Source organism: Schistocerca cancellata, chromosome 6 (assembly GCF_023864275.1).
Source record: "Schistocerca cancellata isolate TAMUIC-IGC-003103 chromosome 6, iqSchCanc2.1, whole genome shotgun sequence".
Classification (NCBI taxonomy): Eukaryota; Metazoa; Arthropoda; class Insecta; order Orthoptera; family Acrididae; genus Schistocerca; species Schistocerca cancellata.
In genome coordinates this window covers 366,493,635-366,518,533 of record NC_064631.1, presented here as the reverse complement: position 1 = coordinate 366,518,533, position 24,899 = coordinate 366,493,635, and the positions used below count along the sequence as shown (strand labels likewise).

The 24,899-nt window shown below is 43.2% G+C and overlaps 1 protein-coding gene across 1 annotated transcript in view; it reads right to left on the bottom strand.

Moving 5' to 3' along the window:
- The window catches only part of LOC126190917 (uncharacterized), a 481,361-nt gene that overhangs the window by 39,353 nt on the left and 417,109 nt on the right, over positions 1-24,899 (bottom strand). The window contains exon 4 of the mRNA XM_049931547.1: positions 24,621-24,797. Coding sequence (XP_049787504.1) covers positions 24,621-24,797 — 177 coding nt within the window. The remainder of the gene's footprint in view (positions 1-24,620; positions 24,798-24,899) is intronic.

Sequence of the window (24,899 nt, the reverse complement as noted above, 5' to 3'; positions counted from 1 at the left end):
TCTCTGACATTGATTGTTATTCTAAATTCAGATTCTGTAGTAGGATTTTAATCATGAACCAGTGTACCATAAATACAACTTTTCTGTTTGCTAGCAGTGTATATATACATTTATTACAGTAACGTGTAAAAATATGAAGTACATCGGAAAGGAACATTTTGAAATTTTTGGTAAAAATGTTTTGCCTTTACTTCTCGTGTATATATATATTGAAGAATTAGGTAACTAAAAACACGCCCATTACAAAATTCACAGATAGATATTAAAGAATTAGGTAACTAAAAACACGCCTGTTGCAAAAGTCAATGTTTTGTCGAAATTTGAAAGGAATCGGTCAAGAACTTTCGGAGATTAACAATTTTGAACAAACCAACATTTACATTTTTATAACGTTTCCCCATGTATAACATGTACATTACATGCAGGCAAGATGGAACTCCAGTAGGTATATAAAACGCTTGGGTATTCGATTGCAATGTAGTGTCAAAATTTCAAAGCCAGCCTTGAAGAACTTACGGAGATTTGACATTTTGAAGAAATGAACGTCTACGTTTTTACTTACATAGAAACTGTATATGTTCCTAATAGTAAATCTCCGGAAGTTTTTGACCGAATTCTCTGAAGTTTTGACACAACGTTGCATTGGGATACGTGTCCGTTTATATACCTATTTTTCAATACGGGTAATATATAATTTTTTTATAGAATTAATAATAGGGACGCATTAAAGAAAGACACACACACACACACACACAGACACACACATCAATTTCTTTTTCTTCACACTTGAGTTTGCAGCCAGTACTTGGCACTGCCCCGCATGGCTTACGTTACAAACTGAACCAGTAGCTCAGGCAAGAGGCTGTTCATCCTAGTAAGGACGCCGACAGGTGAAGTTTACCTGCACCGCATCTGTAGCAACCAACAGGGCGAGCGGCGAAAGTGTCACATGTTAGAAAGGTGATGTGAGCAAAGTGTCGGTTGAGGAGGCGGTGCGATTTCTGCTCTTACAAGTAAGCTCTCGACCTGGCAAGACAGACATCTCCCTCCCGCTCCTTTCCTACTTTCAGATTCTTGTACACATCTGATGGAATTGAAATGAGCGTATATCTTGTACACATCTAATGGAAATGAAATGAGCATGTGGCATCGTTGGCCGGGAGGCCCCTATTCGCAGAAGTTCTTCTCCCAAGTGCAAGTCTTTTTCATTCAACGCCACATTGGGCGACTTGCGCGCCGGTGATGAGGATGAAATGATGATGAGGACAACACAACACCAAGTCCTCGAGTGGAGAAAATCTCCAGTCCGGCCGGGAAACGAATCGGGGCCCGCTTGCATGGGAAGCGAGCACGTTACCACCCAGCTAAGCAGGCGGACTTACACATCTAATAAAATACGTTTAATACAGAAAATTTTTTAACGAGTGGAACTCCCATATAAAACAGCTTCAACCGCCTGAGTATTTTAAATATGAGTTGATGTGTTAAATATTTTTATGTTAAGCGTGTAAATCCTTTATGGTAGAAGACACAAAACCCAAATTATGATGCCCTTATTATTTTCAATCTGTTCATCCACAGACTAACGAAAAAGTCAAAACCAAAACTGGATGCCTATTGTCAGAGTAATCTGTTCTCAGATTTAAGGAAAGCTAGTTTTCTTTATGCCTCTCAATGTCAATGATGTCATATCTCCTGAACTGTGTCTCATACAACGATGTAATTGTGCAGTTACATTCAGTGGTATGTAAGCACACTGTCTGAGAGACATGTTGCGAATAGACTTACATGGAAATGCAATCCAACCTGTGGTAAATACGCCCTGAAATTTTTTTTACAGGAACAATACACCGGAAGAAAGACCCTGTGAATATTGAAGCCACTAAGTCGCACTGCAAGTACTTAAAAATTGTTGAAAAGTGCCATACCGGTAGCTTGTCAGGCGGCTGGAGAAATGTACATCCTTAGCAGAAGTGTAGTGGACCGTGCATGCGCAACACGGCAGGCGCATATCCTTGGTTGACGGCGCATCGCTAAACGGGTAAAGGCCGGTCCCCACTAGAGCTGCCGCGCGTCAAAACCGCGCGTCAGCGGCGTGGTTGCCATGGAAACGGCGTCAGCGGCACGGCGCGGCGGGCTCTGCGTCGCGGTTTGACCATGTCGAACCGCTTCCGCTGCCGCGTGACGCGCCCCAGGTGCGCGCCGCCTATCACAGACCGCGCTGAGCGTGACGTCAGGTACGGCACCCCGGGCCACGCGAACTTTCGCCGAACCGCTGGCGCGGATGCGGCGGCAGCTATGAAATACTTATCATCCGATTCCAAGGAAACTATTCGGTAGAAAAATTTGATTCTTGGGCATGTTACAGCCTGATATCTTCTCTCGATAAAGAACCGAATTTCTTTTCGTTATTCGTGGTGGTTACTTGCTGTATCGCATTTACGTAAACCTTTACACGAAATTTTAATGAGTGTGCAGAGGTAAAAACGCATTGCGTGGACTTTGCGTACAGTTCATTTTAGGTAATACATTATTGCGTATGAAATTTAGTCAACATATCGAAATTGTTTTTAAAGCTGAGAGCAGATCGATAGCTATCACCGTTCTCGAGATATTGACTGATATGTCGGCGGACGGGCTGTGCCGTGACCGCGCGAAGGTTGCTCGCGACGCGACCGGTACTTCGTCCTGCTCGTCGTAAACCATGTGGTTGTATCAACCGCAAATTTCGTAAACGGTTCAAGAAATCGAAATGTGTTTTTTGCAAACGATAACTTGTGAAAAGTCATGTATTTCGTCGCATGATAAATATCCTAAATCTGTTTATCTACTGAGATATGAAAGTAACTACAGTTTTTCAGAAGGGATAGATGAATTTTTTTAAATGGCATTAATAGCATGTCGAATGAGAAGTTAAACCGAAACTAATTTGCTGGTATGTCATAAGATGTAATTTACTAAATATGTAGAGCTATTGATTATTTCCTTTCTTTTTTCTTTATCCAGTGTACTTTACTGATTCAAGACGCGTTTCGCCTTTTACTTTAAGCCATCTTCGGTGGAATCTAGAATGACTCAGTTTTGTTTTGATCTGTGATACTTGCAGATTATAAAACAGTTCACATCTTTTTTTACGTGAATGACTGATTACTTACAGTGAATTGAGTTTTTGGCGGACATATACGTTTCCCCTCACCTGGTCACATGCTGGAGGTTGAACTAAAACTTAGATTATGGAACATAAGCACATCTTCATGTTCGCTCTTTTTTCTTCTGTCACTAGCAGTAGACGTTTTACCGAAAACTCTGATTTAAAGTCGTAACTACAGTGTGTTCACCTCATGTCCCTTCCTGTCTGGTTTGTTTATGTACATGTTGCCAACCTGCAGAATTATATGCTGAAAACTAATGTTTGTTTATTTTTGTTCTCCTTATATCTGTATGTGTGTGTGGCTAGCCAGTGATAGTTATAGAAAGTTGAAAGTGAATCCAGTAGTTGTCAGACAGTGGTTGAAAGATTTGGTGTTCAGCTGATTTCAGTTTTGGTTTAAATGTTTTAAAGAGTGCATGGAAGAGTAAATTCACTGCTTACATTAATAGATAAAATAGTAGAATAGTATTTCAACAGATGATTATTATCAGAATACTACCACCCAACCCCTTTGTCCTCACTCTTTGTCGCCCCATAATACGTCCTGTCAACTAACCCCTATTGTTGTCAAAGTTGTGCCGTAATTTCCTCTTCCTCCTCTATTTAATTCCGTACCTCTTCTTTAGTCACACGATCCTCGTATCTAATGTTCAGCATTCTTATGAATCACCACGTTTTGAAAGCGTCCATTGTCTTCTTGACAGAACTGTTCATCGTCCACGTTTCACTTACATACAAGGCTGCACTCCACACAAATACCTTTGTAAAATAGTATCCAACCATTAGCGTTTATATTCGGTGTGAACAAATTTTCTTTTTCAGAACGCTTTTCTTGCTATTGACAGTCTTCAGTCAGGTTTGCGTCTGCACCAGGAAATGCCTTACAATTTAAAATCTGGTTTCGAAAACTGTTCCAAATATATATTATTCTTTCGTGATTCTTAAGCAAGGTGCTGGCGATGATTACAGTATGCTCTGTGGGAAATTCTATCAGGTGGCTTCCACTTTCATCCCTTCCACCTAGCCTTTGTGTTCTTACTGTTTTCGTGTACCTGCTACCGTACCACATTTTAAATTTTTGTCTCGCTTAACTATCTGAATAATCTCTCTTGTTGTACATTGTTTCAATGTGTTAGGAGATAGTGAACAATCGTGAACGGTAGTCATGAAATCTGTTTATGGTGAAATGAGAAAACATGAATAACGAAATATGTGAAAGAGTACATTGTACAGAAAATGAAAAATTGGTATGTCTTCACCCAACTTCGTCTTTCCTTCATGTAGGTGTAAGATATAGTTAATCAAACGCACCGCGCGTTTCAGTGGGTCCTGCCCCATACCTCAGTGGCTGTCCGTCATTGGCTACCGCTAACGTCTGCCGCTTCCAGATGGGAACGCCAATTCCGCGAGCCGCCGCGTCAACGCGGAAAACGCTTGCCGCTGCCGTTTCCGCACGCCGCGCTGCCGCGCTCTAGTGGGAACCGGCCTTAACACAGTAAGGCGTGATCGTAACTTCTTAAGCGAATTTCAGTTTTCGTTAACAATTTCTGTGAAACAGTTGTTCGCAGTTTCTGTTCACTCAGACCTGCAACTCACTTAAGATCGAAAATAATTACGGCATGCTTTTGCGATAGCATAAATGTTAACAATGAAGATAAAACTAAATCAATATTGACAATTAATTTAGAGAGATCCGCTTCAGTTGTACTAATATTTATTGCAACCAGGACCGGTTTCGAGAGTTTAAAACTCCATCTTCAGGTGTATGGAAGTATAGTATTTGGTAATACATAACATGCGGTCGGGCTAGCCAGTGTAAGAGCTCCAACCATGTTGGCGGTAATTGTCCGCCGCCGGGCAGATGCGACAGCAGGAACGCTAACTACTACGCCTGAAGATGGGATTTTAAGTGTCGAAAGCGGTCGGGGTTGCAACAAATATCACTACAACTGAAGCGTATCTCTCTAAATTAATTATCGTTCCCCTCAGTTGCGGATGTCCTCCGTACCAAATATTGTGAATCAATACTCAGTATATTTAACATTTATTGTTACGCATTGTGCGAACACGCTTTTTCTTCGTAAAATCTGACCATGAACTGCATAAATGGAAGAACGACTTACACGAACTAAGAAATACGCGCCGATATGAAACTCGCAAAATTGTGAAAGAAAAACTAAACAGATTAGCCACAGAGAACTCTCCCCCCGCCCCAATTAATAATCAACATAAACACCTAAAATGGAGTAAATAACACGAACAACAGTTCTTTAGAGGAGTTCAGCTATGATTCATGTAGAGCTTGCACCGTTACAACTGAAGATGTACGAGACAAGGCCCTCCAAATCACAGCTAAGATGAACTTTGCTGATATCAAGTCTTCTTCGACCTGTTTGAACAGATTCTAAAAATCAGACAGTATAAACACTATAGAAAGTTGCAAAACAACGAAGTTACTGGAAGTAAAGGTGTAGAGGAGATGCCATTAATTCGTAGCCGACGTGAAAACGAAGCTTCCTGTTATCCCCACATTTGCTGTGTCTAACACCGATCAGTCAGGTTTCGTGAAAGAGCTGCAAGCAAACAGCACTTTATCATTTCAAGGCCAAAAAAGACAGAGTCTGTTGTGCACTCGATTAATGCTATGACTCATTCATATACAACAGTGACAGTGATAAGTATGAGCAGATTACTGCTTCCGCACTTCATGCCTGGACCTCAAGGCATGTTAGGACCAAAAACAAAATAATGACTGTTTAGTGGCAAAAATCTTACATTCGACCAATCAAAATCTGTAAAAATAGGGCCGGCCGAGGTGGCAGAGTGGGTCTAGGCGCTACAGTCTGGAACCGCGCGGCCGCTACGGTTGCAGGTTCGAATCCTGCCTCGGGCATGGATGTGTGTGATGTCCTTAGGTTGGTTAGGTTTAAGTAGTTCTAAGTTCTAGGGGACTGATGACCTCAGAAGTTAAGTCCCACAGTGCTCAGAACCATTTGAACCTTTTTTTTTGTAAAAATAGGAAAGAATTCTTTTTTACATTTCATTGGAAACGGTTCCTAGCCAATAAGAGAATTTAATTCATTACTTTCGTTGTACTCTTGGCCTGGATATAACGACACCTGTGTGTTTCAGAAAGACGACAAAAAGACTGTTGATATGGTACAGATTCCACCGAGAACACTCAGTGTGACTCTCGGTAAAGAATTTTATCGACTGTGGAAAATATTTTTAAGGAAATTGCCGGAAAATATAACTTACGATAGCCGCTTGCCTTTTGAGGTTTGTCAGGACAACAGTATTCTTAATCTGCAGTCATTTGTGCATTATCAGTTTGCATCGGCACATTTTACAAATTGCTTTATGTATGCCCGGTACACAGCACAGTAAGCAGAGCAACGGTCAGGACCATTTCTTACTCTACCGTGATTCTAATTAAGACTAGTAATTACTGTGACGTGCCTGAAATCATATTTCTTTTCTCAAGTCGGATGTGTCTGGTTTAAGGAAAACGCTTGCATCATTCAAATGACACTGCGCTTTATTTTGACGTCTGTGGCAGATAAACAAGAAACTGTTTCATTGTTATTAAAATACCAAAACTCCGACCGAACAAGCTTCGGAAGGCCCAACGGTGCTGACCGACCACCTCAGCCGATAGGCGTCACTTGATGCAGATACGGAGTGACATGTGGTCAGCACACCGCTCTCCCGGCCGTTGTCAGTTTTCGTGACCGGAGCCTTTACTTCTCAGTCAAGTAGCTCATCGGTTGGCCTCACAAGGGTTGGGTGCACCCCGCTTGCCACCGGCGCTCGGTAGACCCATATAGTCATCCCTCCAAATGCTAGCCAATCCCGACAGCACTTAACTCCAGTGATCTGACGGGAACTGGTTGGCGTTATTGAAACGTATCTTATTCAGAAAGTATCACAAGAACTGTGCTGAGGGAATTGTTATAAAATGATGTGTTTGTAAGAAATATTTCATTTCAATACATTAAAGTCACAATTGCTGGAAGTTGTCAGTAATGTGACATCAATCACTGCCTTGATTTATTTTCCTCTTCTAGTCACCTCTGTAAGAATTACATACACAAATATTTAGTTGTCGATATGATCTGTCTCTTATTCAAAACATTAATGATACGTGGCACTTTTTGTATGGTTTAGGTGTTTCAAATTCGCGACTATCACTCCAGATATTTGCTCTAAACAGCGCTACGCTTTCTTGTCACGGCCTTCCGCGAGCTAGGCGGGACAAACCGCTGTCATAAGCGGTTCTTCGTGCGACAAAACGATTAACAATAAATTTAAACTTCATGCTTGATGCTGAACTTATACTGCATGAACAGAGACAATGTAGTAAGTGACAAATATTCCCTTACATTATTTTCTCAGTGGTGTCAGCGAGGTTAAGTATCGAAATTGATTTTAATTATGTGTGAAATTTACTAGATGTCACTAAGTGCTCTCATTCTCAAAGAGTGGACGAATATAATTGGAGTAATTTACGCCGTGTGAGTTATGCAACCTCACAGTTTTACTTGACATAATGTGTTAAACATTTAAAACAAGATTACGTCTCTTAATGAGTGGATTATGACAAAACTTTAAATTTTTAAATTCGGTACATAATTACAGTACGTGAAATCAGATTTGTGTTGTTCCTGGAAGGGATTGTATAGGCAACTTGAACCGCGTGGCTGTTTTCGTCGTTCAGTTTTGTTACATTGACTTCTCATTTCTATGCTGCGTGCACCCGATCAACATCTAATCGATTGTTTCAGATGGAAATGAAGTCCCATGCTTCTTGACAGAACTTAGGGGAACGATGCGGGAGAGCCGCACCGCCACACTAGGCAAGGTCCTCACGGCGGTGGTTTGAAGTTGCCTTCCTCAGACCGTAATGGGGATGAATGATGATGATGAAGACGACACAACAGCATCCACTCATCTCGGGGCAGGTGAAAATCCCTGAGGCGGCCGGGAATCGAACCCGGGACTTCGTGTTCGGGAAGAGAGAATGCTATCGCGAGACCACGAGCTGCGGACTGTTTCAGGTGATGAAGTGGTAATCTTGGTAGGTGTCCCACCGTTTGAGTTTGGGGAAGGAGGATCCATTGTGTGCCTTGTTCGCGGTGGAAATTTAATTTCGTCCAGAGTCTTGATCGGCAAAGGTCATTGAATCTGCCACTACTTGGAAGGGGATTCCAGTTTGGTTAGTTAGGAAGCTGAAGTGATGAACAGGGGCCACAACACAAAACAAAAGAGGTTAATATAAATGTTCATATATTGAAACAGGATTTTACACATTGCAGAGAACAGCCCTTTGATACCAGAGCTTTATTTAGGATCTGTAGACCCCCACACACTATCTCTAGTGCATATCCTACAAGAGCAAAAATTGTTTTAACTAATAGCCAATACAGCAGTATAGAGCAAATGGAAAACCTGTAAAGAAGCATTTAAAACGTATTATTTAATTCTGTAAAATTTTTCTATACAATTTATGATTTAACGAATCGATGCTATTAAAAACTTGAAATTTGTGTTCATTAACGTATAAAACAAGAATTATTAAACTTCCTGGCAGATTAAAACTGTGTGCCTGACCGAGAATAGAACCTGGGACCTTTGCCTTTCCCGAGCAAGGCCTCTATCGAGTGAGGTATCCAAACATGACAACATGACTCACTCACTCCCCCCCCCCCCCCCCTTTCCCGCATAGCTTTACTTCCGTCCAAACTTCGGCGCAGGCGCACATTCCACTCCAAAGTGAAAATTAATTCTAGAAACAATCCCCTGGGCTTTGGCTCAGCCATGCGTCTGCAGTATCACTTCCTCCAGGAGTGTATGCCGTGTTCGGCACTATAATCTAGATTGACAACAACCGAATTGTTATTCTAGGTTGGAGGGGGATTTATCTGTGCGAGTGCAACGCGAAAAGGCTCGTGCCAGAAATGGCAAATTGGGATCAGTACTGTGAGCAAGGAGTAAGTTGCCGCTAACAGTGAAGGAATGCCCGACGCGGAGAGACTATATGTTTACTTGTTTTTGCCTAAGCGGAAGAGACCTTGGTCTGTTGAGGGAGGACTCCAAGTATACTGGGTATGACCGCACTGTGCACTAATCGAATCTGAAGAAGACGGACGCACATAAACTGTGCCAAACATTCAGTTCCTTCAGGTACTGCGTACTGATGACCGTGTCGCTATTCAATGATTTTTCCATGCTTATGGTGCACTATTATTTGCTCACGAAACTGTTCGTATATCTTTTATGTGCAACTTGAGATATAGAGACTCAGCGCTTTAGTGTACACACTTTATTACAGAGGCATTTGCCTGATTTAAACTGTTTACTAGTATCCGTCTTCTGTGTGTGGTATATAGAAAATGGTTCAAATGGCTCTGATCACTATGGGACTTAACATCTGAGGTCATCAGTCCCCTAGGACTTAGAACTACTTAAACCTAAATAAGCTAAGGACATCACACACATCCATGCCCGAGGCAGGATTTGAACCAGCGACCGTAGCGGTCGCGCAGTTCCAGACTGAAACGCCTAGAACCGCTCGGCCCCACCGGCCGGCTGTGGTATATAGATATTTCGTTAAAACGTATACATTGTATGCTTGTTTGTTGCTAGGTTCATACTCATTTTACTATGGTTTGAAGCTATTCTTTTCGTTCTTCCATGTTTGCGATTTAAAAACTGGGTGGTTTTGGAAATCAGCCTTATGAAAATACAATTTTTTTTTATATTTCCCCAGACATGTTGCGACACCTATGTGGTCGGCTGCTGTGACCGAGCGGTTTTAGGCGCTTCAGTCTCGAACCGCGTGACCGCAACGGTCGCAGGTTCGAATCCTGCCTCGGACACGGATGTGTGTGATGTCCTTAGGTTAGTTAGGTTTAAGTAGTTCTAAGTTCTATGGGACTGATGACCTCCGAAGTTAAGTCCCATAGTGCTCAGAGCCATTTGAACCATTTCTCTCTCTCTCTCTCTCTCTCTCTCACACACACACATACACACACACACACACACACATACGCAAAAAAAAAAATCAGCGCCATAACACAAGACCAACGATGGACAAGTGAGCAATGACAATAACATGACACATCTCACTGAGTGTATTGTCAGAAGTGTCTGCTCTGATGACATTTCGCCACCTTTTGTGTAAGTACATGTGAAGTGAAGTAGTGAGCGGAAATTTATGAAGAATTGAGTGAAAGCAATGCACTAATTAGTAGCTGATTGAGACACCAACCAGGGACACAAAACAGGACCGAAAATGTAAGTACAGAAACGTACATAACCTTCGACCTCGAAATAGTTCTCCACAAATACGCAATAATTTTCTTCGTGGCTAGTTTCCACATAGTAAGAGAAAAAAAATCAGGTAAATAACTCATGTCCATTACAGTAATTTAAGTAAATTTTAATTTCTGTAGATCTGTTAGCTTCTAGAGTAATGAATTGTCAGGTTTGGTGATTTGAGCAATAGTACAAGTTTTCTTACTTCTGGTTTCCTGTACTGAATAATTATTATGGTTCAGTTTTTTTTAATTTGCTAATCGTTTGGTTTGAGTGTGAATCTAAGGAGAGATACTTGTATAGAGCACAGGTTGTTAACTTGTTAAAACTGTGAGAATATTAACATATGTGCGATCTGCTAATGTAACTGTTATTCAGTCAATCTTTTCCATCTTTTCTTGTCCTATAGCCCCAGACAATGTTACACAAACTAGTCCTGCACGTTAGGCAGAAGAACTTCTGTAACATTTGGAAGGTGGGGGCTGAGGTACTGGTGGAAGTAAAGCTGTGACGATGGTTCATGAGATGTGTTTGGATAATTCAGTCGATAAAAGCATTTGGCCGAGAAAGGCGAGGGTCCCAGGTTGGAGCCCTGCTGCGCCACAAGGGAAGTAACATATCACCACACACTCTGTTGCAGAGGATTTTGTAAGATTTATGAACATCAGTATAACATCGAAGTTTTTCGTAGCTGCTTCCTTGTATAAAATCTTCTAGGTGTTCCAGACCACGTCAAATCGGAACTAAAACTCGAGCTTTCGAAAATTCGCACCATCTACTTTCTCAGGAGATGAGTTTATTTCAGGAGCCAAGATTGTTTCCTTCATAGCGGCGTTCTGACGTGTTACTGGTTGGACTACGTCGCTTGGAATTCTAGCTTCTGTTGCCGATGGCGTCACCTTGAGGTCAATATTCGCTTGCGCAGATGCAGGAAACACGAAATGCGGCAGAATGCGCTCATTTACATAAAAATTTACGTGAGTCGGCTTTTTGTTGAAAGCCCTTGGTCTCGTGGTTGCTGTGAACTTATACCAGCCGAAGCCCAACTTACACTTCTAGGAGAAGTGGACTCAGTTCTCCCCAGTTAATAAAACCAAATCTTAGTAATACATGAAGTTAAGTCCCATAGTGCTCAGAGCCATTTGAACCATTTTTATTTGTTGCTGAACTAATGAAAATGCTGGGGAAAGCTCACGTAACTTCCCTCCTTTTGCGTTCAAGACGCACATTTTTAAACACAAAGTTGGTACTGGGCAGAAGCAGTGCCCTCACGAATGGTCAGCCTTATGCGCGAAGATCACTATCTAGAGCCAAGAAATTCTGTTGGCCGAACCAAATTTTTAAAGAGAAAGCTATGGTCGGATGGTGCCTCACGGTCTCGCTCTTTGGTGTTCATGCAAAAAGGCAAAAACGTTGCACTCAGTTATTCTTTGGGGACTGTGGGATGGCTGCGGCGTGTATTGACCACAGGGGAAGGGCGCCAGCCCGGGTTCCAAGAGCTGCATAGCGAGCCTTTACCCGACTTCTACGAATACTGCCTGTATCCCCAAAGGCGGCACTCTTCTACATTGAGATCCACAGACTACCTTCCACAAACAAATGTGTCCATAGAGGCGTTTCCGATAACACACACCTCATCCCACCTCATCGTGGAGGACGCAAGGCTATCTTTCCAAGTACAGTGTTCTCACCAAAACAATCACGAAGTACTGGCATAAGATGAATTAACATCGCATAGTGCGCATAGCAACATGTGACAGTAACGTCACACTGTACACTGAATGATCCAGTCGCCCATCAAATCAATCTGATAAGGAAGAGTTTCTCCATAATTTTGCTGAAAACGGATAATACTGATAGAGGTTATAATTAGAAATTTCATTTTTGACTCCCTTCTTGTGACGTGGGGGTTTCCTTCGCAGTTTTCAAAACATTTTGAAACACATTTTTCTCAAATGATGAATTTACGACGTCTACTAGTTGTTCAACTATAAATGTTGCACTTGACTTGATACATCTTGTAGTTCAATACCTGCTGAATACTTATTTGGTAAAACCTTTATAATATTAAATAGTTCAGCTATCGCTGAATGCATAAAGAACGTCTTTACATCAAAGATGTTACTGGCAAGCCTGCAGATATTTTTGTAGGTGGTATCTTAATATCTACACACATCAGTGTGTTTGCTGTTTCTTCTGTGCGTCTAACACTTTTCCCACAAACAATTCACATAATTTACTACCTGATGTTTGCTGCACGGTCGTAATTCCACTATTAAGTGGACTACATCTATCAGTATAGGCTCAGTGTTTCGCTTGTACAAATCCACACAATATCTAACCTGCTACCCAGGGGGAAAATAAGCATGCTCTTGCCATATGTACTTGGAGCTATGACCAACCGAAAAACATACTACTCTGCGAATGAGGTAAATACTGATGTAATGTTGTTCAGTACACTGTCCTCAATTATCAATACAAATATCCACTTATACCCATTACGCCCTGTACATTGGAGTCAGTGAAATGAAACGGAAAGAACATTAAGATTTCTGGTCGAATATAGGGTAATATCAACAGCAGAAGAAAACGGTGTAACGGGAGTACGATTCGTTATGAACAGCAAGGTAGGGCAGGGAGTGTGTTATTGTAAACAGTATGGTATCAGATTCGACAGCAAACCAACGCCGATAACGATGGTACAGGTATACATGCTAACGTCGCTAGTAGAAGATGATAAGATAGAATAAGTACATAAGGATAACAAATGAGAAAATTCATTAGTAAAGAATGAAAATCTAATACTCATGGGGAACTGGGATGTGGCTGTAGGGGAAGGAGTAGAAGAAAGAGTGACGAGAGAATATGGGCTTGGTAGTAGGAACGAAAGAGGAAGAAGACTGACTGACTCCGCTAGTATTAGCAAATACACTGTCAAAAAGTCACAAGAATTGGACATACGATTCGAAAAGGCCGGGTAAGACAGGGATTCCGAAACCAGATGTTATATTGCAAGGTGTACCCACGGGCAGATCGAGATAATATCACAATTCAGTAATGATGAAGACTAGACTGAAGCTTAAAAGAATCGTCAGGAAGCATCAGTTTGGAAGGACGTGTGGTACTAAAGTCCTAAGGAATGATGAGACCCGTTCAAAGTTCGCTAAAGATGTGGATGCTGCGATACGGGATACTACAGTAAGCATTTCATGTGAAGAAGATTGGACATCTGCAAAAAGAGCAATCATAGATGTTGGACAACAGACGTAGATACAAGGAAGGTAGCTGCGAAGAAACCTTGGGAAGCAGCTGAGTTCGAGAGCTATCGCACCTTCAGCTTAACAGCATACGCATTCACGCTGGTGACAAGAATTATATACAGAAGAATAGAAAACTGAGGATCAGCTAGACGACAATCAGTTTGGCTTCGAGAAAGGTAAAGGCAATATAGAGGCAGTTCTGACGTTGCGCTTAATAAGGCCCAGTACTAAAGAGAAACCGAAAAGAGCATTGGATATGTCGACCTAAAAAGGGGTTCGATAATGTAAAATGGTACAATTCTGAGAAAAAGTATGCAGTAACACAAAAACCAAGAGAGGACAGTAAGACTGAAAAAACAAGAACGAATTATTACGATTATAGAGGGAACAGAACAGGGATGCACTCTCCCCTCTCCATCCCCCCAAGCAATGACGGAAACGAAAGACTGGTTCAAGAGTGGTATTAAAGTTCATAGTGAAAGGCTATCAATGACAAGAGTCACTGATGATTTTGCTATCCTCAGTGAAAGCGAAGAAGAATTACAGGACCTGCTGAATGGAATGAACAATCTAATGAGTACATAACATAGACTGAGAGTAAACTGAAGAAAGACATGAGAAATGAGAACAGTGACAGACTTAACATCAAAACTGGGGACCACGAAGTAGATGAAGTTAGGAATTCTGCTACCTTGGAAGCAAACTAACTGACTGGCAAAGCAAAGAGGACATAAAAAGCAGACTAGCACTGCCAAAGACGCCATTCCTGGCCAATAGTAGTCTGCTAGGGTCGAACATTGGCCATAATTTGAGGAAGAAATTTTTAAGAATATGCGTTTGGAGCACAGCATTTTGCGCCAGAGAAGGATGGAGTGTAGAAAACCCTGAATAGAAGAGGACCGAAGCTTTTCAGATGTCGTGTTATGGAAGAATTTCGAAAATTAGGTGGACTTGTAAAGTAAGGAATGTGTAGGTTCTCCATAGAATCGGCGGAGAAAGGAACATACGGAAGACACAAGATGAATTGACATGACTATAGGATATGTGTTAGATCATAAGGGAATAATGTCCTTGGTATTAGAGAGAACCGTAGAGGTTAAAAACTGTAAGGGAAGACAGAGATTGGAATATGTCAAACAAATAAATGAGGACATAGCAACGAAGTGTTACCCAGAGCTGAAGAGGTTGGCATAGGAGAGGAATCCCTGGCAAGCCGCATCAAACTATTCAGAAGACTGAAGATTCAAAAAAAAATTGTTATTACATACAAAATTGTACACCACTGGCCATAAAAATTACTACACCACGAAGATGACGTGCTACAGACGCGAAATTTAACCGACAGGAAGAAGATGCTGTGATATGCTAATGATCAGCTTTTCAGAGCATTCACACAAGGTTGGCGCCAGTGACGACACCTACAACGAGCTTACATAAGGAAAGTTTCCAGCCGATTTCTCATACACAAACAGCAGTTGACCGGCGTTACCTGGGGAAACGTTGTTGTGATGCCTCATGTATGGAGCAGAAATGCGTACCATCACGTTTTCGACTTTGATAAAGGTCGGATTATAGCCTATCGTGATTACGGTTTATCGTATCGCGACATTGCTGCTCGCATTGGTCGAGATCAAATGACTGTTAGCAGAATATGGAATCGGTGGGTTCAGGAGGGTAATACGGAACGCCGTGCTAGATCCCAACGGCCTCGTATCACTAGCAGTCGAGATGACAGGCATCTTATACGCATGGCTGTAACGGATCGTGCAGCCACGTCTCGATCCCTGAGTCAACAGATGGGGATGTTTGTAAGACAACAACCATCTGCACGAACAGTTCGACGACGTTTGCAGCAGCATGGACTATCAACTCGGAGACCATGACTGCGGTTACCCTTGACGCTGCATCACAGGCAGGAGCGCCTGCGATAGTGTACTCAACGACGAATCTGGGCGCGCGAATGGCAAAACGTCATTTTTTCGGATGAATCTAGATTCTGTTTACAGCATCATGGTGGTCGCATCCGTGTTTGACGACATCGCGGTGAACGCACATTGGAAGCGTGTATTCGTCATCGCCATACCGGCGTATCACCCGGCGTGATGGTATGCGGTGCCAATGGTTACACGTATCGGTCACCTCTTGTTGGCATTGACGGCACATTGAACAGTGGACGTTACATTTCAGATGTGTTACGACCCGTGGCTCTCCCTTCATTCGATCCCTGCGAAACCCTACATTTCAGCAGGATAATGCACGACCTAATGTTGCAGGTCCTGGCTATAGAAAATGTTCGACTGCTGCCCTGGCCAGCACATTCTCCAGATCTCTCACAATTGAAAACGTCTGGTCAAAGGTGGCCGAGCAACTGGCTCGTCACAATACGCCAATCACCACTCTTGATGAACTGTGGTATCGTGTTGAAGCTGCATAGGCAGCTGTACCTGTACACGCCATCCAAGCTCTGTTTGAGTCAATGCCCAGGCGTATCAAGGCCGTTATTACGGCCAGAGGTGGTCGTTCTGGGTACTGATTTCTCACGATCTATGCACCCAAATTGCGTGAAAATGTAATCAAATGTCAGTTCTAGTATAATATATTGGTCCGATGAATACCCGTTTATCATCTGCATTTCTTCTTGGTGTAGCAATTTTAATGGCCAGTAGTGTAAATTGACAAATAATGAAACATAATATTTATTGAAAAAGCAAATACTTTTGTTATTATTGGATATCTGTCTTGAGCTGACTGGAGAACAATTTAAAAGAATGGATACAAAGAGAACTTAGTGACAAAACTGAAGAATAAAATCAAGAAACAGAAAAGAACAAACACCCAACTGCCACCAACACAATGACAAAATCACACACAAAGAAATACACAAAATAGAAGAATAGAAACAACAGCACAAAGTGTGAAAAAAAAGAAAGTAAAAGATGGTACACAATGACATACAACCTCAAATACACACACAGAATATCCAATATTTCAAAAACAAAAAAAGGCATAAAAATAGCACTCCAAACTAACAACGCAATTCAGAAATAGGAAAAACTGATCTGTATCAAAAATCAGGAATACACCAACGGAAATGCAATACATGTGGTGGAAGATACATAGGTCAAACCAGGAGGACATTTGACACCAGATACAAAGAACATGTAAGAGCATGGAAGTATAGGACAAACCATTTGCAGAACACTTACACCAACACCAACATAAAATTACAACCAGAGACACAGACATGGAAATCATAAGGATAAACAACAACAACAAAAAACATCTCACCTTACAAGAAAACTATCACATCCAAAAAAACCATAACAGAAAAGAAACAACTCAAAAATGACGAGATCAACTTGGCAAATCACACACTATTTAAACTGATTGATCACTTAATATAGCATTAAAAGTACAAATATAACCACAGGCTCCATTTACCACTACCATTTTCTCCCAGATCTATCCCATAATCACTGTCCAGGCCATCCCTGTCGTTCTTCCCACCCTCTGTGGGAAAGAACACCACACCTCTCACGTCTCTATCTACATACAAGACAATTTCACTAATTCTCTCTCTCTCTTCTCTCTCTCTCTCTCTCTCTCTCTCTCTCTCTCTCTCTCTCACACACACACACACACACACACACGCACGCACGCACGCACACACACACATACAAAATCGTTTCATAGGTTAGCAACACTTACAACGTGAACGAAAACAAACGAATAGGCATAAACACTGTAGCAGTGATGAATGAAAAACAGTTAAGAAAGTCAATTATAAATAGCGCAGCGCGGGAAAAAACCCCTTGTCGACATCAACCACTACTAGCTAGAGGGGTAGGTGCAGATTACATAAAGAAACACCGTAAGTAGCTTACAGACTAACTTCATAAAGAAAACGCTGTTTTTAACTTAAAAGAATAAAAAAAAATGTACAAACGTATGTTTGCAATTTAAAGAATGCCACAGAAGATGCTTTATAAATAAAAGCGAAACACGTCTAGATGGTGTAATTCTTTCTAATTACATTGCAGTCAAATGGTTCAAATGGCTCTGAGCACTATGGGACTTAACAGCTGAGGTCATCAGTCCCCTAGAACTTAGAACTACTTAAATCTAACTAACCCAAGGACATCACACACATCCATGCCCGAGGCAGGATTCGAACCTGCGACCGTAGCGGTCACGCGGTTCCAGACTGAAGCACCTAGAACCGCTCGGCCACCACGGCCGGCCCATTGCAGTCAGCTCAAGACAGGTAACCTATAACAACAGATGTTAACAGCTACTGTGGAAGACGGCCACACAAACAAACGTATTATGAAATACTTTTATTTTTAATAATTTTTGTTTTCAGTTAGCGTTCAATCCCGTATAGTACCAGATCCGCTCTAGTCAAGGATTGGCAACGTATTTTTATTTAACTTTGCGGCCGGATGGCGCTCCTGTTCTGGCAGCAGTCACTCACCTGAGGGAGGGAAGGTGTGCACGCCACCAGTCTTTAGTTTGCGTGGTCTTTGTTCTGTGTGTGATGCTGTTATAACTGTGTATCCTGTTTTCTGAGGCGAAAATTTGTACCCAGCCCAGGATTTGCCTAAACAAGAGTGGGAAACCGCCTATAAACCACACTCAGTCTGACTGGTGCACCACCTGGGTTCGTTAATCCGCAGCACGGGTTCGATTCGAGTCTAGCTCACCTTGTACGATTCATGTTTTCTGCGGTGTAAATACTTCTCTTTTACTGTACTGTACTGAGCAAGAGGTAACTTGTACGTCTGTATGTGTGTATGTATTTATTGAACTGGGGACCTAAAAACGACGGAGAGGTTTCGTCTCCGCCGTAGCCCTCAGTGGTACACAACCCCACAACAGGCTAGGGAGTCCACTCACCCCACCGTGAACCCAGAATTATTGTGTGGTTCGGCCTCCAGTGGACCCCCTCCCCCCCTCCCGCCCTCCCCGGGAACGTCTCACACCAGACGAGTGTAACCCCAAGTGTTTGCGTGGTAGAGTACTGACGGTGTGCGCGTACGTGGAGACAGTGTCTGCGCAGCAATCGCCGACGTAGTGTAACTGAGGCAGAGTAAGGGGAACCGGCATGCACTCGCTGAGGCATATGGAAAATCGCCTTAAAAACCATCCACAGGCTGGCCGGCACACCGGTCCTCGACACTAATTCGCCGGGCGGATTCGTGCCGGGGACCGGCACGCCTTTCCTCTCGGGGAGCAGCACGTTGGACCGCACGGCTAGCCCGGCAGGCTAAGAGGAAAGTTACTTTTCTTTCATGGCAGATCTTACTCTCCAATCTTATGAGGAAACAGCGTACAGTCAGAATTTTGAGGTGTTGTGCTAAGCAAGCACATTAATCTACAGTGAACAGTGTAGATAATCTTAATCAGTTAATTTCTTCCGAGTTGAGCCGTATTTTATTTTGTAGGTACTGTATTTCAGATCTGCCATATTACTTCATAACGTCCTACAGTACTGAGTTTCAGTGAAATAGTTTTAACAGAGAACATAATTAGTTTCTTTTGGCATGTAATTAGCTTCATTTTCATTATATGAAATTTAGCATTTCACTAAGATTAAAGTTTTGTTTCACGACACTGTTCACAAGCGCAGTCAGGGCCAACCAATAGTCAGTATTTCCCAGCTGTTTAATACGATATCTAGCGGGCACTTTACACAAGGAGAAATTTTTTGAAAAAGAATGTTCAGTATTTTATATACAAATAGTTTCATAGAAAGCTTACAACCTTCCTGGCTGGCACGCTACTGCGCTGTGCGCGCCAGGCTTTATTTTTAATTACTTGGTGCATGAAAATAAATTAAAATGTGAACCCAATGCGCGAAATGCCTCATCGCTAAATGAAGAGAATTAAATGCATTAATAATACTACTGAGTGTCTAGAAATAAAGAATATTTTGTTTTCTGTTTGATGTTCTGCATTTTTAATTCAGTTTTTTAATTTACTGTGAATACTCGCGTTTTCAGTAATTACTAATTACAATTAAAAAATACGTTTTCATGTTTTTAGTAATATTCCCGTTTGGTAAAAAGTAAGAATTAAAAAAAACAAAAAAATGTTAGCCGGCCGCTGTGGCCGAGCGGGTCTAGGCGCTTCAGTCCGGTTTAAGTTGTTCCAAGTTTTAGGGGACTGATGACCTCAGATGTTAAGTCCCATAGTGCTCAGAGCCATCTGAACTATTTTTAAAAAAGTTAAAGAAAGGTGCTACTAGCAGAATTCAACTACGCTGATCTGCAAAACTTAAGGACGAGATGGATAAAGTAATGTAACATATTAACAACTCAGTGGAAATGAATGAAAGGGCTGGACGTCACATGCAGCGAAATCACCGTGAATACATAGCAAAATGGGGCTGGCCCCGCAAAAGAAGGTAGTTGAAGAAACGGGAAAAGACATTGCGTGTCAATCAGTGAGCGGTTATGGATGCAATATGATGGTGTCCTTCATTACAACATGGCCCGCACATAACATCTAAATGACGTGACAAGGGGGGAGAACTATCGGGAGACTGAAAGAAAGATGAAGCTGACGAGTGTAGGCCAGGAGTTTGGTGTTGCTCAAGCATTGTTTCACGCGTAAAAGGACCGTTCCGAACCAGAGACACTGCTGTCCGAAATGGAGGGGGCTAACAATGGTCAGTTACAGCGGGAGATGATCCCTGCATCGCCCATCAGCCAAGATGGGACAGACGTCAAACAGCGGGTGCAATTGCAACCCCTTTCAACAGGGCTGCAAGGCACGGATCTCACGCTCCGCTATGGCACGGTGAGTGCATGGGGGTGGTCTCTTTGCCGACGACCACTACGTTCTCTTCTGTTGACACACGCAAATCGGCTGCACCGTATACGATGGTGACAAGAGCATACGGACTGGACCAACGAGAAGTGGGGGGCACGCGCTCTTCTCAGGTGAGAGCAAGTTCATTCTGGACATACTCTCATACGGAGAGAAGTGGCACCACCTAATGCACCCAACAACATTGTCGAATATGATCGCTTTGGTGGTTCAGTTGTTAATGGTGTGGGGAGCCATAATGTTTGTTAATGGTGTGGGGAGACATAATGTTGCGCTGGTGTACTGATCTCCAAGTCTTTGAACACGGTCCAGTTACCGGTCAACATTGTTGTGACACTGTACTACTTCCTCGGGTTCTTCTTTTGATGTGTGCGTTTGGTCCTGGCTTCATTTTTATGGATGACAATGTGCGACCGTATCGAGCAATGCTCGTGCAGGAGCTCTTGGAATAAAATAATATTCCCCGGACTTAAATCACATCGAGCACGTAAGGAATGTGTCGGGGAGACGTATTGCACGACGACCGTATGCACCAACGACCATCAGCAGTTGTCAGTCGTTCTGGTGAAGGAATGGAACACCCTGGCACATGATCTGCTCGTCAGTCTTGTGGCCAGCATTGGAGCACCTGTAAGGACATGCACTGACTGATCACACACGCTATTAAGAACCAGGTTCCGCCTTTTTTAATGTCCATGGGACCACAGTAAATCGCTGTTACTTCAGTGTAATTGTTGTCTTTGAATAAAATTGTCAGCCGGCCAAAGTGACCGAGCGGTTCTAGGCGCTACAGTCTGGAACCGCGCGACCGCTACGGTCGCAGGTTCGAATCATGCCTCGGGCATGGATGTGTGTGATGTCCTTAGGTTAGTTAGGTTTAAGTAGTTCTCAGTTCTAGGGGACTGATGACCTCCGAAGTTAAATCTCATAGTGCTCAGAGCAATTTGAACCATTTTTAAAATTGTCATTTCTGTTTGTTTCATTGTGCATCAAATGGGTCAAATGGGTCTGAGCACTATGGGACTTAACTGCTGAGGTCATCAGTCCCCTAGAACTTAGAACTATTTAAACTTAACTAACCTAAGGACATCACACACATCCATGCCCGAGGCAGGATTCGAACCTGCAACGGCAGCGGTCGCGCGGTTCCAGACTGTAGCGCCTAGAACCGATCGGCCACTCCGGCCGGCCATTGTGCATCACTTTCGGTCACTTTCTGGACTGTACTGTAGCAGTGTTTTCTATGCACGATGAAAGTTTCTCCGAGCTACGCTACTTGGCGGTGACACATCAGGTGAAAGCTACTTTCGTTACTTAAGTTTTGCACACCAATGTAGTGATTTCGGAGTTGCAATTTGTATACGTTAAGCACTGAGCTACATGTGACTCTGTTAGTAATTTAGAAATGTTTTACATAGTACTCACCAGCGTTCAGAAATCTTGGTCTCAAAAGCGATTTTTTCGAGTGTTTTTGAAAATTGCGCCATGCTGCTTTAGGAAACATACATCCGGCCACTGATCTCCAAAGCTGGGTGTTGTGTGCTGTCCTTAGGTTAGTTAGGTTTAAGTAGTTCTAAGTTCTAGTGGACTTATGACCACAGCAGTTGAGTCCCATAGTGCTCAGAGCCATTTTTGAACTGATCTCCAAACATCATAAGTATGGATAAAATCAAATAGAGGAGGAAATCCGCAAGGTCGTGTTCTTGAATGAGGAAGCATATCCACTTTGCATTAAAGGTCGTGGGGAACAACTTTTCTAGGAGACAAAATGTTTGCTGATACTGTTCACCTGCTTTACTTATGACTGAGCGTACGTTACAATTGTATTTTATATCTGCTCATTAATTTCTGTTGTGACTCGTCGATGTTGTTGGTTATGGGTCTGAGATGCGGCAGGGCGTAGGCACGCTGAAGTGTGCATATGCAACGTGTTGCCAGTACTCGAGTCGTTTGCTACGCGCGAAAGGGGTCTAGGCTGATCTAAATTTGAGTTACTGATCCACTTCTAAACTATCTTTCTCCGCATTGAGAAACTCATTCTTAAGATTTTCTTGTTGAAATCCTCTCTAGCAGTTCACTGGTATAGGTAGTATGCAGATATAGCACAACTGTGTAATAGGTCGTGCTAATTCGGTGAAATCTGTCGTCCCAGGGCCGGTGAATTCAATAGAAAGACCCCTGGCGTCGCCTGGAAGCGGCAACGATCATTTTATCTCTAACAAAAGTTGTTCCCCTTGACGTGATCTACCACTCCTAGACGTTTGCTACGAGAACTTTGAGACAGCCTGTATATCAATTAGAAACGCGCACGTGAGAAACTACTGATGGGGAGATCGTGTTTTATACCGAAAATCGAAACGTGGGGGCTCAAGCCCAATCCAGACAAAACTGAAGTCACATCATTTCCTCTTAACAAAGGAGAACCTCAAAGAATACTTCGCCTTCTCTATGATGGTGACACACTGAAACATAATCAACACCTAACATATCTCAATGTCTCAACTTCAGTCACTATCTGAAAAGTTTATCAGCAAAAGTCGAAACTAGAACTAAACTGAATCAGAAGCTGCTCAATGGGGTGTTACTGCCCAAACTTTAAGAATTGGAGTAATACCCTCGTACACTACACTGCAGAATACTGTGCTCCTGTCTGGACCAATAGCTGCCATACCAACCTTGTCGATATATTGCAGTGCGGTCCATGACTGGAACTATTAGGACAACACCGCTGCATGGGCTACCATTAGCGAGTAATATCGCCCCTTCCGGAACTAGACGGTTGGCAGCTCTCAAATCAGAGTTGGAAAAATGTAATGACAATCCATTCCTTCTGTTTATCTCGATGCAAATTTTCTTAACGGCAGCAACTGAGACTGAGGTCAAGAGGTCCATCTGTAGCTGTCGCCAATCAAGTCAAAGACTTCAACATCGGTGATCACTGGACATCACTTGGGCAAGAGCAGAATGACACGAACTCCCACCCAATGACGGATACAACAAAATGTTCAAATGTGTGTGAAATATTATGAGACTTGACTGTTAAGGTCATCAGTCCCTAAGCTTACACACTACTTAACCTAAATTATCCTAAGGACAAACACACACAGGCACGCCCGAGGGAGGACTCGAACCTCCGCCGGGATCAGCCGCACAGTCCATGACTGCAGCGCCTTAGACCGCTAGGCTAATCCTGCGCAGCGCAGATACAACTTTCAAGTTACCAGCATTTTCTCTTCCCACAAGACAATGTAACAACATCAACAGGATTTGAACAAACCATGGCATCTGACTCAGGGATGAACTTCAGAATGTCCCCAATGCTGCTGATCTGCAGCTGGAGAGCAGACGATCGCCCACCTGGCCCTGATACATTCTTCAAGGAGCCGGCCGCTGTGGCCGAACGGTTCTAGGGTCTTCAGTCCGGAAGTGCGCTGCTGCTACGGTCACGGGTTCGAATCCTGCCTCGTGCATGGATGTGTGTGACGTCCTTAGTTAGGTTTAAGTAGTTCTAAGTCTGGGGGACTGATGACCTCAGATGTTAAGTCCCATAGTGCTCGGAGCCATTTGAACTATTCTTCAAGGGTGTGTTACAGGAGATCTACGACCTCACTGCCGAAGCAGGGGAATGCCTGGCTCACAGCGAACTCCATTTATGATAATATATACTGTAGTTTTCAATAGTTATTGCAATCTTTAATTTATTTGTAGCAACGTGCGTAATTTCATTGCTATGTAGATGTCAACATCTCTCTCTTTTCCTCCCTGTCTTCCCCTCTCTCGCCCTCTCCATCGTCCCCCTCCCTCTCCACCCTCTCTTTCCACACCTCCTTTCCCCCACTCTCTCCTCCTCTCCCTGCTCCTCCCCCTCAATCTCCTCTCTCTCCATCATACGTCTCCCCCCTCCCTCTCCGTCTGCCGCTCCCTCAACCCCTCTCTCCACTCCTCCCCCGTTTCTCCCCCTCTCCCGCGCTCTCTCCAACTCCTCCATCCCCCTCTACCTCCCTCACTCCCCCACCCCCCCCCTCTCTCTCTCTCTTTCGCTCTCTCACCCTCTGACTCACCCCTGAGCGAGACGTCGAGCAGCGACAGCCGCAGCGCCCTGCCGGGCGGAGCGCGCAGCCGCCAGTGGCAGTCCAGCTCCCCCACGTAGTAGCCGGGGTAGGCCGGTGTCTGCAGCAGGCCGCCCCCGCTGTCCGCCAACACCACGTCGCCGCCGCACGCCCGCGTCACGTTCGCGCCTGCAACAAGAGGCACAGCCAATGGAATCACACAGTCACCGTTGCTACTGTTTATTGCTTCCGCGAAGCCTCTCAGAGTTTTCACTCCCTCACCTGCGGGAA